At 29.3% G+C, this 17,357-nt stretch overlaps 4 protein-coding genes across 6 annotated transcripts; 2 read left to right on the forward strand and 2 right to left on the reverse strand.

The window, feature by feature from the left end:
- Positions 1-162: 162 nt before the first annotated feature.
- On the reverse strand, positions 163-1,652 carry LOC117154789 (uncharacterized protein C14orf119). Its single transcript, XM_033330063.2, has 3 exons — positions 1,512-1,652; positions 1,341-1,433; positions 163-1,044 (listed from the first exon to the last, which is right to left on the reverse strand). The coding sequence occupies exon 3, from the start codon at positions 1,035-1,037 to the stop codon at positions 672-674; it is 366 nt and encodes a 121-aa protein (XP_033185954.1). The 5' UTR covers positions 1,038-1,044; positions 1,341-1,433; positions 1,512-1,652; the 3' UTR covers positions 163-671.
- A 3-nt stretch (positions 1,653-1,655) lies between these two features.
- On the forward strand, positions 1,656-2,918 carry Srp14 (signal recognition particle 14). Its single transcript, XM_033330085.2, has 5 exons — positions 1,656-1,795; positions 2,051-2,162; positions 2,232-2,304; positions 2,380-2,492; positions 2,586-2,918. Exons 2-5 carry the CDS (start codon positions 2,139-2,141, stop codon positions 2,700-2,702), a joined length of 327 nt encoding a protein of 108 aa, XP_033185976.1. The 5' UTR covers positions 1,656-1,795; positions 2,051-2,138; the 3' UTR covers positions 2,703-2,918.
- Positions 2,919-3,357: 439 nt separating this feature from the next.
- LOC117158625 (uncharacterized) lies at positions 3,358-8,087 on the forward strand. Of its 3 annotated transcripts, XM_076624006.1 has the most exons (12): positions 3,358-3,606; positions 3,666-3,740; positions 3,828-3,887; positions 3,963-4,028; positions 4,172-4,254; positions 4,367-4,505; positions 4,579-4,873; positions 4,934-5,036; positions 5,102-5,365; positions 6,979-7,300; positions 7,374-7,717; positions 7,809-8,087. In XM_076624006.1, the coding sequence occupies exons 2-12, from the start codon at positions 3,725-3,727 to the stop codon at positions 8,046-8,048; spliced, it is 1,932 nt and encodes a 643-aa protein (XP_076480121.1). In that variant the 5' UTR covers positions 3,358-3,606; positions 3,666-3,724; the 3' UTR covers positions 8,049-8,087. The 3 variants fall into 3 exon arrangements, with proteins under 3 accessions (XP_076480121.1, XP_033193619.1, XP_033193629.1); XM_033337728.2 differs by having other exon boundaries at positions 3,358-3,740; XM_033337738.2 differs by lacking the exons at positions 3,358-3,606; positions 3,666-3,740; positions 4,172-4,254.
- A 391-nt stretch (positions 8,088-8,478) lies between these two features.
- Positions 8,479-16,857, reverse strand: Past1 (putative achaete scute target 1). The gene is made up of 12 exons (XM_033331331.2): positions 16,577-16,857; positions 16,385-16,480; positions 15,968-16,207; positions 15,578-15,884; positions 15,268-15,479; positions 15,004-15,147; positions 12,084-12,581; positions 11,694-12,007; positions 11,397-11,505; positions 10,966-11,284; positions 10,486-10,656; positions 8,479-10,288 (listed from the first exon to the last, which is right to left on the reverse strand). Exons 1-12 carry the CDS (start codon positions 16,670-16,672, stop codon positions 10,083-10,085), a joined length of 2,712 nt encoding a protein of 903 aa, XP_033187222.2. The 5' UTR covers positions 16,673-16,857; the 3' UTR covers positions 8,479-10,082.
- Positions 16,858-17,357: the final 500 nt, after the last annotated feature.

Here is a 17,357-nt window from a genome sequence, read left to right on the forward strand (position 1 = left end):
ACATAAATGTTTCTAAAATAATATACAAAAACATATATATTTTGAATGATTTTTTCATTTTTTATTTTGCAATTAAGACATAAGATATATATGTATTTAATTTTCAATAACTTAATCATGATTATATTAAGTAAATGTATAATATAATCGTAAAAGAGAATATAATAATAAAGTTAAAAGAATTTATTATTAAATACATTACTAATAATAAATAATATTTGACAAATTGGCATCTCTTATTATAGGAGTAAAATATTATACACTTCAAAAATAATACTTTTTATCATTTTTTTCATATATTTTTATAAATTTCTTTTATTATTTGTAAATATTACATTTGTATATCATTATAAAAAAAATTATATGCTCGTAAATAAAGAAAAGTATGTTTAGAAAATAGATATTTCAAAATAATTATGGAATGTATGTATGAATCTTAAATTCTATAGTATAAACTATTATAAACCTATTACAAAATATAAAAAATATTTCAATTTATATATAATACATTCATTATGCATTATACCAAAATGTGCATCAAATATAAATATCAAACTGTATTGTACTGTATTTTAATCATAAATATTTTTTCATTTTTTCCTATTCTTAGACATTCTCTCATAAACCTCTTCTACAATAATAAAGAAGATTATATGCTCCAAGGTGTTTGTTTATATTTCCTTCTTGTCAGATTGTTTATGTTCAGTATGTGATAATGATAATAGCTTTTCATCATATTTTTGTGCAAATGCAGCATCAGCCTCTTTGATTGATGAAAGCAAATGGTCTTTTTCCTGCTGAGACCAATTTTGACTCCATTGTCGAAAGAGTTTTATACGACATTCAAACAGAGTTGGTTTGTCCTCTATAACATTTGCTAAATGTTTCATCTTAGATAACAATCTATGAACAAGATTCGGAGGTCCACATTCTTCGATAAGTATATCCAGAAAGTCATTTTTTTCCATTTCAGACCATTCTTGAAACCATTCCATTATATAGCGTAGTTTTGCTTCATTTGTGAGTAAGGTAGCCATGTTGTACCTGTAATGAAATTCCAATTAAAGATGAAAAAATTATAACTACTTTATAACTATCATATATTGTGATAAGTTTACATAATAAAAAAATATATTTTTTTATCACTCTTTATTTATTTTATTCATTTTATCTTTATTAACGTTTTCTTTAGTTATTTTCGGATTATTGTTTCTAACCATTACAAGTTTTTATTTGTGAGCACACATAATGTTGTGACAATACATTATAGGATAACGATTAATGCAAAAAATATAACATTTAAATGCTATATAAATTTTACAATATCAAAGAAATCTTACAAAATTATTAGTCCGTTAGTTTAGATTTTTTAGGGTTAACTTCAACTTCGTTTTCGAAATCCGAATCGCTTTCCGACGCTAGCCGATCTAAAACTGACAAGAATAGGACTATTAGTTTCTACAGGCTTTCAACTAAAAAATTTTTTATTCTTATTGAGTTTTTCCATTTACTTCCTGTATCAACAGAACTGTCTTGTTCCTTAACGAGGCTAGTTAAAAAATCATTGATTTCAATTTGTGTGGCATTCAAACAAGAAATTAAGTGATTCAGATTACTTGCATCTACACTATTATTCTTTTCATAAATACATTTGACGCTTTTATAAATTTGTACATGTATACTGGTATTATTCATTTTGCCGAAATATTTCTAATAATTTTCATTCACGTAAAAACAAATTTTCATAAATACCAAAAACTTGACTCAAGAAAAGTTCAATTTCTACAGATTAAAGGTGTGTTACATTTCATTACATTTCTTTTACTATATAAATTTTTTAAAGGGAGTATTTAATACCGATATAATAAATTAATTACAATATATAGAATTGATTTTCCTATTCTGAAAGCATTCATAAAAATATATAAAGCGTTACAAATTTTTAATAACAGACCATACATTTAATTGTGCAAAGTTAGGGGCATTTCGTCGTTAACATGTAAATTCTCCATTATATTAAGTTTGTTATATCATTGTCGTTGTCGTTTAGGCAGACCGAATGATCGAATACTGACAGCATAAACGTGTTACATTACTACATTTGATAAACCTTAAAAACATATTTTGAAATTACCAAAATGGTTCTACTAGAAAATGATACGGTAATTTTTTATCTATAAAACATTATATATATTAGTTCGAAAGGGTTTTATATTAACAATTAATTTTAGTTTTTAGTGGAATTAATACGACTTTTCGATAAATGTCGATTTTCTGGTTCTATAGTATTTACTATTAAAAGATGTAAGTATTTGTATTGTTATTTTATAAAGATAATTGGAAAATAAAATTTTTATTTGTAAAATGCTGTCCTCTCAGTTAATGGACACAACAAACCAGTGCCAAGAAAAGGCAAGCCTGCGTTACCAACACCAGCTGAATTTCTTTGTTTAATAAGAGCTACATGCAGATCCAAAAAGATTTCTACTGTTGTATGTATTGTGTACTTTATAATGTATTATTTATTATTTTAATTGTCATTACTGAAACCTATCATCATTAATGAAATATATTTTACATTTCAGGTACATATTAAGGACATAAATAAGTTCCATCAAGCATATTGGAATTCGTTAAAGTCAAGTATCAATGGCCTTAAGAAACTAAAAAAGGTTAAATCTGCAAAACCTAAAGTTCATTAATATTGTGACAATTCAGTGTTTGATATTTACTTATTATATGTGTTATTAAAATTTTTTGTATAACACAAAACATATTTTCCCTAATGTATAATGCAATACTGCCTAAGAAATAAATCACAATGTAATAATTTACAACATAAAAATACATGTCAATACAAATACATTGTTGAATTTTTGTATGTAAATATATATAAAATATAATTATTGTCAACGCGAGTAAGACTCAATTCTATGATTTCTCGTCGTACGCGATTTGTTACCATAGAAAAAAAAAATATTTAAATTCACCAATCATCGATCGACAACGAATAAGTATCACCTCTGGCATCACGATACTAAATTTAAGAAATTATGTCAAGTAGATGATAAGTAGATAAGTCACTAGATATATATACATATATATACATATATATATATATATATATATATATATTATAGATATTTTATATATATATAAAATTTGTACGTACATTTTATTTAATCGACATTTAATTTAATAATTATTCTACTTTCAATAACGTTAACCGCATCGGGTATTTGATAATTATCTATCTTTAAATATTATGCAGTAATTATTCTCTTTTCATTTTCGTTAAATAAATAATAAATTAATTTCACTTTCAGAGAAACATAATTATATGTTAAAACTACTGTTAACTTGGATTTACGAATAACTATAGGAAGTATGTTAATTAAAAATATATACTGTGTGCCCCTTGACATAGGCCATTTTGATGTGCGTTTGGGCTTAAAGGGATTATTTCTTCAGGGGCAGATAGAAGTGACTAAGAAGCTTGTAGTGTAAAACTAATTGAAAGATTGTCAACAATTTCGATTATATTTTTCTGCTCCTTCTCAATAATTTTTAATCAATATTACTACTGTTAAATTAATGTGAATACAGGTACTAGAGAAATACTGTAATTTATATATTCAGTTCTTAATCGTGAACTACAATTGCAGAAAAATATTTAATTTACGCAAACAGTTGCCTTGTGGTCCAATTATCAAGAATAAAAGTGATGGAAGAAATAATGGGTAGGTATCCGTAGTTCTCCAATGAAAATAATGTATCTCGTATGTTAGTTAGTACGTAGCATATGATACGCGTCATTTCTGTTATAGAAATCGTGAAAGTTGAGGATGCAGTGTTCTTAGAAGATACAGCGCTAGAAAATTTATTTGGTAATTGTAATATATAGTCTATGATGTACAGAAATTTTTAATAATTACTATAACATTGATGTGTGATTTTTATAGATCCAGAAAACGTACAAGAAACTATTATAATGTCTGCTGAACAAGGAGAATCCACTGACACAACAGGTATACAAAGTAGAGATAATTTTTTACTTTCTGATTTTATATATTTATACATGGCTTTTGTTCATTTCGTAATGGATTTGTTGTTTTTGCGTTACATTCTTTTTTTTTATTTATTATAGCCTTTTTTTTACTATGCCTTTCAGTTATTGCTCATGACGGTCAAATTATACAAATTATAACAGATTATGAATGTGTTACATGTCATCGTATCTTTCAATCACAAGATGTAAGATTTTAACTTTATTTTGACATTATTATTAATAGTAGAAATATTAAAAATTGCTTAATTGTAAAATGTAATTTGCAATATGTTTTGACAAAATTACTTATTTCGATAGATGCTAAAGGAACATTTAGACATATGTAGAGAAGAAGATGATTCCAACATTTTGCAGTTAAGGAGTCTTGAGAATTATGAGTCAGATGATGAAGAGAAAGATAATAATCCAGACTATATTAATAATTCCAATATGGAAGGTATATATTATATAAAATTTTGTCAAACATATTTCGAAGAAAAAATTTTAGATAAGGAAAATGATCATTTCAGATGACAGTTCTAATAATCAAAAAAATTATAATGATAAGCCAATAATTATACCTGTACCTGATACACAATGTCATTGCTGTGCTGAAGATTTAAGCACTGCGCACAGTGGTGGTGAATTTAAATGTCAACACTGTAACCTATCATTTAAAAAGAAATCATCCTTAGAAAGACACATTGTGGTAATTCATTGGCAGTGTGATTCATGTACCTGCAAAGATTGTGGAGAATCATTTCGTGATAAGAAGTCACTAAACAAACATCGTTATACTACTCATGCTGATAAAAAAATTTTCAGGTAATTGTACATTTATTATTAGGACGAATATTTCATTAAATAGTATTTAAAATGTTTTAGATGTGAGCCTTGCGATACTTATTTTTCACGAATGTATCATTTAAATCGCCATATAATGCAATCTGGATGTCATGGAAATATTCTTAATACATATAGTTGTCAAGTAAGTTTTATATATAATATTTAATTAGCAAAACAAAGTTCGAGACTAATTGTATATGTTAATAGGTTTGCCAGAAAATTTTCACGCGGAAGGATAATTTACGTGAACATTTACGAACTCACGCCGGAACTCCTCAAAGACAGAAGAAACCTTGTAGATATTGTCCTAAGGAATTTTTTACTAACCAACAATTGTTAATTCACGAACGTGTACACACAGGAGAACGACCAGTTCAATGCGATTTATGCCCAAAGTCTTTTCTATCTTCTCTCGCATTAAAGAAACATAGACGTGTACACACAGGAGAGAAACCATTTGAATGCCAATATGTAAGTTTTGAATGAAATTCAATTTTAACAAGTTACGTTTTTTTTGTGATTGATATTATCTTATTATATAGAGTAGGGCATTTAAAACAGGTCACCTGAATAACTTGCTTGTTTGCGAAGATAGAAGAAAATGCATTAGGTCGAACTTGGTATCAAGAGGCATCAAGGTGATATGAAGATCAACTCTGTTTTTTTAAATGCAATGGTATCTTATTTATAATTGGTTTCTTATTTATAATGGTTTCTTATTTATAATTTGGTAGAGTATTATGAAGGTCATTCAAGGTTACCTAAGGTCAACTGCAATAGAAAATAGATTGCTTCAGAGCACTCTTCGAATACTTCAATGATTTACATGTAACATGTTATATACATACTTAATGCTAGTACAAGTGTTTAAAATAACAACCTTGAACATGGATACATAGTCTAAAACATTGTAATACTGATGGCACTGCCTGACAAATATCATTTGTATCTATTATAGAGCAAGTTCTCTTTATATGTTCTTGCATTCCAAGTTTGATTGTTGGTTTTTTGTGGCATACTTCTTCCTTTAATTTTCTCCAGTAATAAAGATCTAGAGGTGTCAGGTCTTGCCAGCCATTTGTTATTTCCTGATTGACCAATCCAACAATCTCCAAATTTTCTGTTGGAAATTCTATAACATTTCATGCTGAGTAAGCAGAACATTCGCCTTATTGGAACCACATGAATTGTCATGTATACAGTGAAATGTCTTTTAACAATTCTGGCAAAACGTCTTCTGAAATTCTCTCGTATTTACGACTATTTAGCGTGCCATCAATAAAATACGAATCAATTATTTTACTATGAAAAAGGTCGCACCAGACGTTTATAGATCAAGATCTCTGTTTGTCCACTTTTTTCAGCCATCGTGGATTATCCACTGACCAGTAGTGCATGTTGTAATAGTTAACTGCTTCGTAGTTTGTAAATGTGGTCTCATCTGTAAACAAAGTTTTGCTCAAGAACATTTCATCGCCTTGCAGTTTTCGTAAGCCCCATTCACTAAATTGTAAACGTTTTTGAAAATCATTTTCACTTAATTGTTGATCAAGTGAAATCTGGAACAGGTGAAATTTGTTAATGTGAAGTATTCGCAAAATATACAAAGATATAAGAAGAATACAAGAAGTATTTGTCGACTGATGCCACTCTCGCGTAAATAAGAAACCATACTATTCCATTTAAAAAATCGGAGTTGATCTTTGTATCTCCTTGATGTCTCCATCTATAGAAAAATTAGTAATATCAGATTATAAGTCCCTCCATACCAAGTAAGCCTGGCCTAATGCATTTTTTTCTATCTTCAAAAACAAGCAAGTTATTCAGGTGACCTGTTTTAAATGCCCTACTTTGTATAAATTTCAGTAGATTTGTAATGTTAATCTCTTCATATAATTTTTCTATTACAAGCAAGCACTATATACAGGAAAATTAGTGTAAGTTTTTATTACAGATTATGTACAATTTACAATGTTGTACTTTGTATAATTAAAACTCTAATTTATATTGTAGATACTGTATTAATTAATTTTAACAGCCTAAAAATATATACGATATATTAATTGATTTTCGAATTATTTTAGTGTCAAAAAAAGTTTGCTGCTCGGGAAACTTTAAATCGTCACCAAAGAACTCATACTGGTGAGAAACCTCATGTTTGTCAATATTGCTCTAAATCATTTATTCAGGCTGCTCAATTGAGAGCACATATATTTCATCACACTGGTGAAAATGGTTTTTACTGTGAGGTATGTGGGAAAGCATTTAGTAGAAAAGCTCGGTTAAATGTTCACAAAAAATTTGTTCATGAAGGAGCCACCCCATTTGCATGTCAAATGTGTGAAAAGAAATTTATAAGAAAAGAAGATCTGGTTAAACATGTAATACTTCATACAGGAGTTAAAGGTAACGGAATCGTTATAATTTTGACATTATAATTTTTGTGAACTTTAATTAAACAATATTCTCTTTGTTACAGCATATAAATGTGATAAATGTACAAAAGCTTTTTCTACAAAATCTTCCTTACAAGCTCATTTAAATACTCATAGACGAGAACCACCACAATCTTGTGTTGAATGTAATAGAGTTTTCATACGTCAAGATTGTTTAATGAGGCACATTAAAGCAAAACACCGTGATCTATTAGAAGAAGTAATGGATGAAGTCGAAAAAAAGAATTTACAAATACAATTATATAACATTGCAACAGTTGCTGCAGAGAAAACAAAGAAAGGAGAGTCTACTCAATTTTCCACTGAAGAATTGTTAAAAGCCATAGCTGATCTTTTGAAAATATTAATTGATGATGATACTCTTCAGGTATAAATCGCAATAATAGTATTTGTAACTATAACAATTGTATTACATCAAATATTATTTAATACATGTTTATATATATTGTATTTTACAGCTCTTTGGTTGGCCTGATGCCCCTATTGAAGATATTGTACAAGCTGTAATTAGACGATGTGGGCATGAACCATTAACATCAGAATGTAGATTACCTTTTGATGAAAGATTAAGGGAAAACATAAAGTGTTTATTTATGGTTGTTATAGAAGATAATATGGTAAAATCTCTTTTAACAAGAAAGACAATAGATGACGTAATTGTACATATTTTGAAACTTTCAAAGGAAGCAAATTTATAGTTATGAAGAAGAAATAATTATTAACTAAGTTTCTATTTACATATGAAGTGTTCATTTTTTTCTCCTAATATTAACAAAATTTAGTTAAGTTGCGTTTTTTCCTTTGAAATTATGAAAAAGATAATTAATATCTTTTTTATACATTTACTTTTTTATGTGGATAAAAAATTCAAACATTTTGTTTAGGTTTAATCTTTTTGATTCTTTAATAATATATATCTATTAATAATCGTTGTCACATATTAATATGTAGTTAAATCTACTGATGCATTTTATTTTAAAGCAATTATTTTTTGTATAATATACATTATTTACAAAATATAGTTAATTAAAAAAATTTTTAATTCAAATTTTTCGGACTATAAGGTGAATTATTGAACTGGCCAGGAATATATAAGTACATATAAGCAATGGGTAGTCATCGTGTTAATTATATTTCGTGAAAAATAATATTATTTTATTTAATGCATTTCTCGTTGTTAGTCACCATAATGTTTACTTTCTCATATACATATATTATTCAGAAAAGAACGCTTCGGATATTTTTAGTCGATTATACATATTTATTTTGTCATGCAGAATATTATAAAAAATAATTTTCTTTCCATTAATATCATTTTGTTGTAAAGTACAAGAAAGATATCGGATGAAAATATTTCTTTTAAATACTACAGAAAAAGATGTATTAAACGCGGTGGCAGTGCTAACAAAGAACATTATTTAATTTCTCGAAATATTACTGTTTCTCATGTTACACCGTCAAATTACTTAAATATGATCTATTAAAAAATTTATTTAAATACTTTCTCCTTTTAAAAATATAATATACTTATATTATTGTTCGATTGCACATAATGATATTACATTTATATTAAAATCTGTAATTTTTACCGAAAGCACATATTGCACAAGTGAAGAATAAGTGAAACGTCGAAACGTGTATAAAATGATTCAATATTATACATTTTTCTAAGTATATATGTTTCATTGTTACATATCTCACGCTTCCTTTTCATGGAACTTTGTGTTTACACTATAGAATAGTACTCGAGTTTGTGTTTGATTACAGATTAACATGTTTGTTAAATAAATATTGCATTTGCTTTATCGCGTACTTTTTTTACGCGTAGCTATATGATTAGGAAATACATAATCTGTATTCTTATACATTTTTCCTGTTCTATATATATTTAGAAAATTAAAGTTGATTATTTATATATTATATATAATATATGTTATTATATGTAATATATATATATATATATATATAGAGCGGCAATGAACTTAAGCACATTTTCTTTAAAGATAATGATAATAACAATAGTAATAATAACAATAACAATAATATTGTTATCAACAACTGTATTCGAACAGGAGACAAATATATTACACACGCGTGTACAAATACACATTCATTCATTCATTCGTTCGTTCGTTCACTCGTTGAGTGTTTATATGTAATTTGTTGAATATATCCAAATTATTGTAACGTTTTATTGCATAGTAACCTAACGTTAATTTTTGACGTGACATTAAAAGAAGTAAAAGAAGAATATAAATATAATTTAGATTTGAAAGATTATTAAAAATCCAAATGTTTTAAACATAGAAAGCTTAGCTCGAAAGGGTACGTAGTATACTTTGAGAATACCGAATAGACAATTTGTGAAAGATAACTTGTATTATAAATTAAAGAAAACTGATTTGTTATGTTGCTTTTTCCTTTTTATAATAAAAACTGTCAGTATTTTTTTATTTTGTCTCTGACATTTTCACATTTTAATTAGACAAAAATCATGCATACCCGAATGTGATATAAAGATATTTATTGAAATAAAATACGTGAATATTGCGTACTCTTTCGAATATTTAAGAAATATATTATAGCAACATTGATTGATGTGTTTGGCGATGCTGTGTTAGCGAATTAATAAATATAGTCGTATAATGTGCGCATCAGATATGTACCAAACATATGTACATCAAACATATTAGTAAACTGACACAAAAGATGAATACAATACTGAAGCTAAATTATGTATCTCGCTTCGATGGTGGTACCAAATGATCTGGTAATTCTGCAGGTAGGTCGTAACCTTCGAGTTTTACATGAATCAAATGCATTGCTAAAGCAAATTCTTCGGAGTCCAAAAATCCATCTTTGTCGATATCAGATAACTTCCAAATTCTGCCAAGTACATTGTTTGGTAATTTTGATTTTACCATCTCCGATTTTGCCGCTGAAAATGTGATTCCAAATGGATATTATTAATAATAGAAAATAAGAAAAAGGTAAGAATATCATATAATACGAAAATAATTTATATTGCTTCAAGCTTCAACTATTTTGCTTAAAACAAAAGCGTCATATAATCGGAAGGAAGTCTAGTTGAGTTTAAGCATAAGAGTTAATACATTACATGTAATAAGAATTTACCTGCTCCTGTGATTTTTCCATCACATGGACCGAGTTTTTCAAACATTAAATTGTATTTATATCTTTCCTTGTTGACAATCCATTCTGGTTCACCTGCGCCAGCATCGATACCCTCACCTCGTTTATATCCGAATGGACTCACTTGATCTTCCACGCCTTCGAATGCACCGCCTATCATACAAAATATCATGCAACTTCGTAAAATTTGATTTTCATAGAATCTTATTTTCTTCTAAAATAGTATGTGGAAAATGAAAAAATATGATGAATAAATATAAAAAGTCAACGTTAACGTTTAGTCATACTGAATGGAATGGTTTCAGAAAACCATTTATTTACTGAAAAATAATTAGATCATACTAACTTAAAAAATTAATAAATAGATTATAAACGTTTATGTATTTGTCTTCTAGTCCAGTATATATTTTTGTGAGTCATATATCTGTAACAAAGACAAAGTACATAAATATGGAAAGATACCTTTAACAAGTGAATCTGATGTTGTACCAATTTCTTCATGAGGGATCATACTCATGAGTTGGGCAATATCTTTAACCAGCATATTATCAACCACTTCTAAGAGTTTAGGCTTCAAAGTGTTAAATTTACTAAAATCATGGTGAGCTAAGGACTCTTGCATCTTTTTCAAATCTGGAAAGTCACCAGGTGAAATTTGTTGTTCCCTTTGTATTTGATCATAAATTTGGCCCAAATTTTTGATAAGTTCTTTCTTTTTGGTATCTTTACCGAACACACTAGGCATATCTTTTCTTAAAGCACTGATTATATAAGCATGCACCTATAAGTCAACATATCGTTAGATTTTATCGTTCGTTCAAACACTACAGCCGATATCGATCGATTAGTAATAGGGTGCGGTAATCAATAGGCTGTAATTTTTGTTTCCTTACCTTTGCTAACCGTGCACGTTTAATCAAGTCGTTGAGCTTTCTAAGTGCAGCGTTTCTAGGTAACGATTGCATATCTTTGAATAAATCTTGTTCCTCATCTTCAAATAGCCTAAAAAGAAAGGAAAGAAAAAAATGTGAAATGATAAAAGATACAGAGCTATACAAGTTTTTATAACACAAAGTGTAAACCATATAATGGCTTTGTATAATAAGTAAAAAGTGCTTATGTTGCAATAACATAGCAGATAATGTAGTATTCGTATAAAGTAAAAACATGGGAAAATAAAGATAACTCACCGTTTATTTACATCATATCTTAAAGGCTGATCCCAAAATGAACCAATATATACCCTAGCTACTTCAGGAGTTTGTAAAACTTTTCCCAAGGACCACATCAATGCTCCATATACTCTCATGAGTTGTTGATGATCGATCATATCAGCTTTATTCAGTACAATTCTAATTTTATCATCATGACCGCGTAATGCTTCGATTAATCTTCTGAATTCATCAGAGATGTCAAGCTTATGTGCGTCAAACAGTAGAATGATCCTGTCTACTCGTTCAGCAAACCATTCCATAACACCAGTAAAATCATAACCTCTGTCAACCTAACATGAGAAAAACTGGTTTTTTAATTAAATATACAAGCTTGATTTGCAAATAGAAGTTCGCAGAAATCCATACCCTTTGTTTCTCGCCTGATAGGATACCAGGTGTATCGACTATAGATATGCCTTTCAGAACAGGAGACGCAACAGTAGAACATTGAAATCTATTAAGAAAAGCATTCCCAAATTTGGAAAGAGGACGAAACTGCTTGTTTGGATCAACAACTAAAGCATTTCCAGGGATCACACGCTCATTCTCATTGTACATAACTGCAATGAAGCGATCTGTTGTTGGTTCAGGTCCGATTCTTATTCCAGGAAAGTCTCGTTCTAGCAAATACTTGATGAAAGTAGTTTTTCCAGTAGAGTATTGACCCACCAAAAGGATCATGGGTTTTGCATCAAAATCCGGATCATCAAGTTGAGGCGAATGAAAATCTTGAAATTGGTAATGCTGCTCAAGTGGCAATAATTTAGACTTGTATATTTTTTTAAGGCCATCAGCAACATTTTCAAAGAGATCCTGTTTTCCGCTTTCTACTCGGCTTAACCAGCTAAACATTTCGTATATTAGTCAAAAGATGGTTCTGCAAATATAACAATATATTATAATCTTTATTGTAAAAAGTCACGTATAACTAAAGAATGTATTGTTCATATGACTTCGATCGTTTTTTCTTTGCCAAACAAAATCATAATCTAAATACAGATTTGATGTTGATTCACAACTTTAACATAACAATTACGAATATCCTTCTTCTTTTCTCCTATTTATATTATATGTATCGTATATATACTTATAGTGAAAATAAGTAAGGAAAGGTGAAAGAATGATGAAAATTTGAGAAAATAACATGAAATAAATCTAACCTCCTGTTTTGATTTCAATAAAACACACAAGTAATGACAGGCGTGCTCAACACTGACACTATCATACGGCACGACAGCACGACGTTTACCAACCCATATGTAATTTATACGTATGTGTTGGAAATAACTAGAATACTGCTTGTCAACGTATTAAGTGTTCTACAAAAAATTTAATCTCGAAAATCTTGACAATTTAATTCTATTTCTGAAGCACGAAATGATCGATCGAAACAGGAAATGTGTATCGCTCGAACACGTTAATTGTAAGAAAACAACCGGCGATTACGCGCGACTACTCAACAGACCACGTCGCGAACAATTCTATATCGATACCGCGACTGCGCATCTCACAATCACTATATACCTCCTTCCATTCTCTAGTACTCTAGTTTATTATCCCTCTCTTTTCTCTGCGTTCCTTTCTATTCTTTCATCCTTTTTTCTTTCTTACATATTTCTATCTTTCCCTCTTTCTACTTTTCCTATTTCTTATATGTGGCACCTTTGTTCTTTTCTTTTGGTAAATGTTTCTTTTTCGACAGAGTTATTGTCAATAAATACATAGATTTGATAAATGGGAAAAAGGTTATACAAATATTTACAATGATTATTGTATATAATTAAATTTACTGAATATATATATATATGTATGTATATATATATGTATATAGTTGAGAGTAGTCAATTTCAACAGATCAAATTATCCTGAATCGTTCGAAATTAATTAAATTGAGAATATATTATATAAATGAAGATGAGCAAATAATATGGAGACTATCAATCGAAAATTTCAAGTATAATTGAAAGAATAATTTATATTTAAAATAGATATTTATTAAAATATAGGTATAAATATATATAGGCATTTATTAAAATACTTCAAGTAGGTATCAATCAATGAATTTAAAAGTGTATGATATTTGGAGCCTTTCTCTTTTATAGAAGTAAGGAATCCTTTTCTTGGCAATGAGTGATTTACGTATGTATTTCTGTAAAGTTGCGTACTAAGTAAAAGATACGCATTCTGTCTACATTAAGAGTCACGCATGTGTTTAGCTTTATCTCGAAATGAGCGCACTGTTACGCGTCACTGTTAGTCGAGGTCGGTCATATTCCATCTATGATACATTACATACATACATACATACATATATACATACATACATACATACATACATACATACATACATACATACATACATACATACATACATACATATATACATACATACACACACATACGCGCGCGCGTTTATATCTATTCGATTCTTATCCACTTATTTATCTGTCAATAAAAAAAGAAAACAATTGTAGATAAAAAAGAAAAAAGCTAATGTAAAATAACGTAATTTCATTGCTAGTCAAATAATTAATAATTTATTTTCCGAACCACTTTGTTCAAATAATTGTTAACATTTCATTGTTGTGAATTATTTTTCGATTTAATATAGTACCAACAGCGATATTTGATAAAAAATAATATCGTGTCACATACATATATATAAATAGAACAATGGGATTATATGTACATATTTACAAATTGAATATTAATATAAAAATATTGCGTGTCCATTTATTTATTTGTAAAATAGCATGTAGACGTACATATGCAAAGTAACTGTGATTAGTGACCAGTAGGTAGGGAAAATTCGACTGTTCAATGATACATATGCATATGTGCATGAAATAAAAAAGTAATTACTTACATACTAAGATTACTAGGTATATCGGTCGATACGGTACGATCTCGATGCCATTTAATTGATGCATTCACGCATATCTTCCATTTGAGTATTTGAATTCAACGGAAAGAGTGCTTGAAATAATCGTTCTCGTATTGCGTAACGAGACATGCAAAACATTCAGTGTCACTCGTTGCATAAGCAACGCGGACACATCCTGGTTAAACGATTTTATGCCAATTTAGTAATCTTAACCAGCTTCGCTCGAATTAGAATTGATTCGCATGATACAGTATACTTTGTTTTACGGCTATATGCGTTATCACTATCACGGACGTATATGAGAAGCGAGAATTTTGGTTTCTTTCTTGCAAGATAAATTATCGAGTATAATCAATTGTAGATAGATAGATATATATTTTGTGTATTAATGAGGGAGACTCATAAGAGTAGACATTCATCGTCCCAGTTCTCAGGAAGCACGTCCTTCCATAATTTAGTTAAGGTTTTTAGTCGACAAGGGGTGCCACACTTTGGTATATTCATATGATACAATGTCATTTTTTCTGTATCATTTAGATACATTAACTATAAAAGAATAAAAAGAAAATATAAAAAAGAGGAAGGAAGAAAATATGAAAATAGATTAGACGAAACAAATATTAACTGGATTAGAAATGATTCTTTTCAGTAGGAAATATATAATACCTTCAGTTCTGTGTCCGCAGAATTGGATGCAACGTGCAGTTCGAAAATAAGCGTCGAGCCGTAATCAGGTTTAAAGTATTCATTCGTGAATCCCATGGTTCTTAATAAATTAACGAGAGTTATGTCATGAGCAGAATAAAGATACGTTCGTCTTGTATCTTGACCATCATTAAAAGCATGTAAACGCTCCAAAATTTCTTGCAGTAACGGGCCTAAAAAATATTGTTTATATAGGCGAATAACTACAATAAGATAAGAATGGTTTCTTGATCATAATTGTTCTAAGATATAGATATTCATATATGTGTACCTCCTCGAAGTCGTTGTTGTAATGTATTGCTTGTAAATATGGCTAAGCTACGGGCTGCAATTTCACGCATATGCTGATTGTAGTATTTGTTTGTCCATTCGGGTAATTTTAAGCCATTACGTTCCTCGATTTCCAAAATATTGTACAAAAATTCAACATCGGTGATTGTTGAGATATTTTTTGCGGTATAATTGGAAAGTTCTTGAAAATATTCGGCTGATGGAGATTCTGGATGTTTAGATTCATTTGCGTACGCTTCTTTCAAAGCTTTCTCTAATCGTGGACAGGGAGCCTTAACTACAATCGTCTGAAAATTGTAATTGTTGTTTATCTTTCTTCCTCTATCTGTTTTAATATCGAAAGTATTTTGCTGGCGTACAATACGTATACCTTATCCAAATGTCTAGGAGTGGAATGAACAGGAACAGGATGCCACATTAATCCTGGCACAAATATTTCCTCTGTGTTTGGTGGATATAAAGCAGCTAGTAAAACTTGAGCAGACATTATGCACCGATCCGCGTAAGTACTTTGAGTCAAAGACAAATCACTCTCATACTTGTTGCCAATTATTGAGCCGTATTCATTACGAATCCACTGACCAATATTGTACATTCGTACCATACCTTCCTGTGCATGAGATCGAATAATTGTATGATTATGTATAATGTTTGTATACATTGAAAACTTATTTATGTGATATCAATGCATCGGGTAGCATGCATTTTCAATAACATTCCACTTATGATAATAAATAATAATAAACGGTCATCGATTTATAAAAAACAGATTTGGAATTTGTTAAACCTTGGTTAATGCTCCCCAGCCCCCTTGCCATTTATAATCCCGATACGGATCGTTTGGATAACTTTCGGTAGGAGTACGATCTCCATGTCGAAAAACCTGCCAAATCATTAACAGATTAATAATCATAAGAGGAAGGTATGTCGGTTACTGTATTATAAAAAGTGTGTATTAGAAAACAATACATATACTTACAAATATCACCTGTCGTACGGAATTTTGTGGAGCTAACAGTATAAAACTGATAGTGAGAGTGAGTATCAAAATAAAAATCGATACGCGAACACTCATCTTATTTCGTTGACATTTGTCCTGTTTGTTGTTATCATTAGCTCTGTATATATCTATGATATGTAAGAAAAAATGATACGTATATCGTATGATACGTAAAAGATACGTGTGCGTGCACTGCGCACGTATAGAAGAACGAAGAAAGGAAAACAACGTTATTGAAAGACATGAGTGATATACAAAGATGAAATATAGGAATCAATTGCTCGGCGGAAACGCACGCGATGTCTTCCAATTAGTAAATACATAATTACGTACATAAGTAGAGAATTTCTTGTAACAACGTACAGTTTCTTTAAATGCGCGTAGGGGTACAAGTAAACATATCAGCAGTATCAGTACTTCGTTCTGATTTCTATGTATTCCATCATAAAGATCGCATGACATATAAACACTAGAGCGCGCTCGTATCGTTGATACATCATATGAGTCGTTTTCGACATTTTAGACCACGATTATATAATCCGGTATCGTGATTTATTGTAAAGTCCCTGAAGCCTTGTCTTTCTTTATTTCTTTTTAGAAATAAAGAGAAATTTTCTAGTTACTACAGCTTGTTTTTTGTAGTTGATCCAATTTATTACGAAGAGTGTGTGTCTATTTTTTAAAGGATGCTTTTCTCTTCCTGACCTCTCTGCTGCAATTAGAGTCCCACTATTTGATAGAATTCCTGGTCTTTGTGGAA

Source organism: Bombus vancouverensis, chromosome 14, assembly GCF_051014615.1.
Source record: "Bombus vancouverensis nearcticus chromosome 14, iyBomVanc1_principal, whole genome shotgun sequence".
Classification (NCBI taxonomy): Eukaryota; Metazoa; Arthropoda; class Insecta; order Hymenoptera; family Apidae; genus Bombus; species Bombus vancouverensis.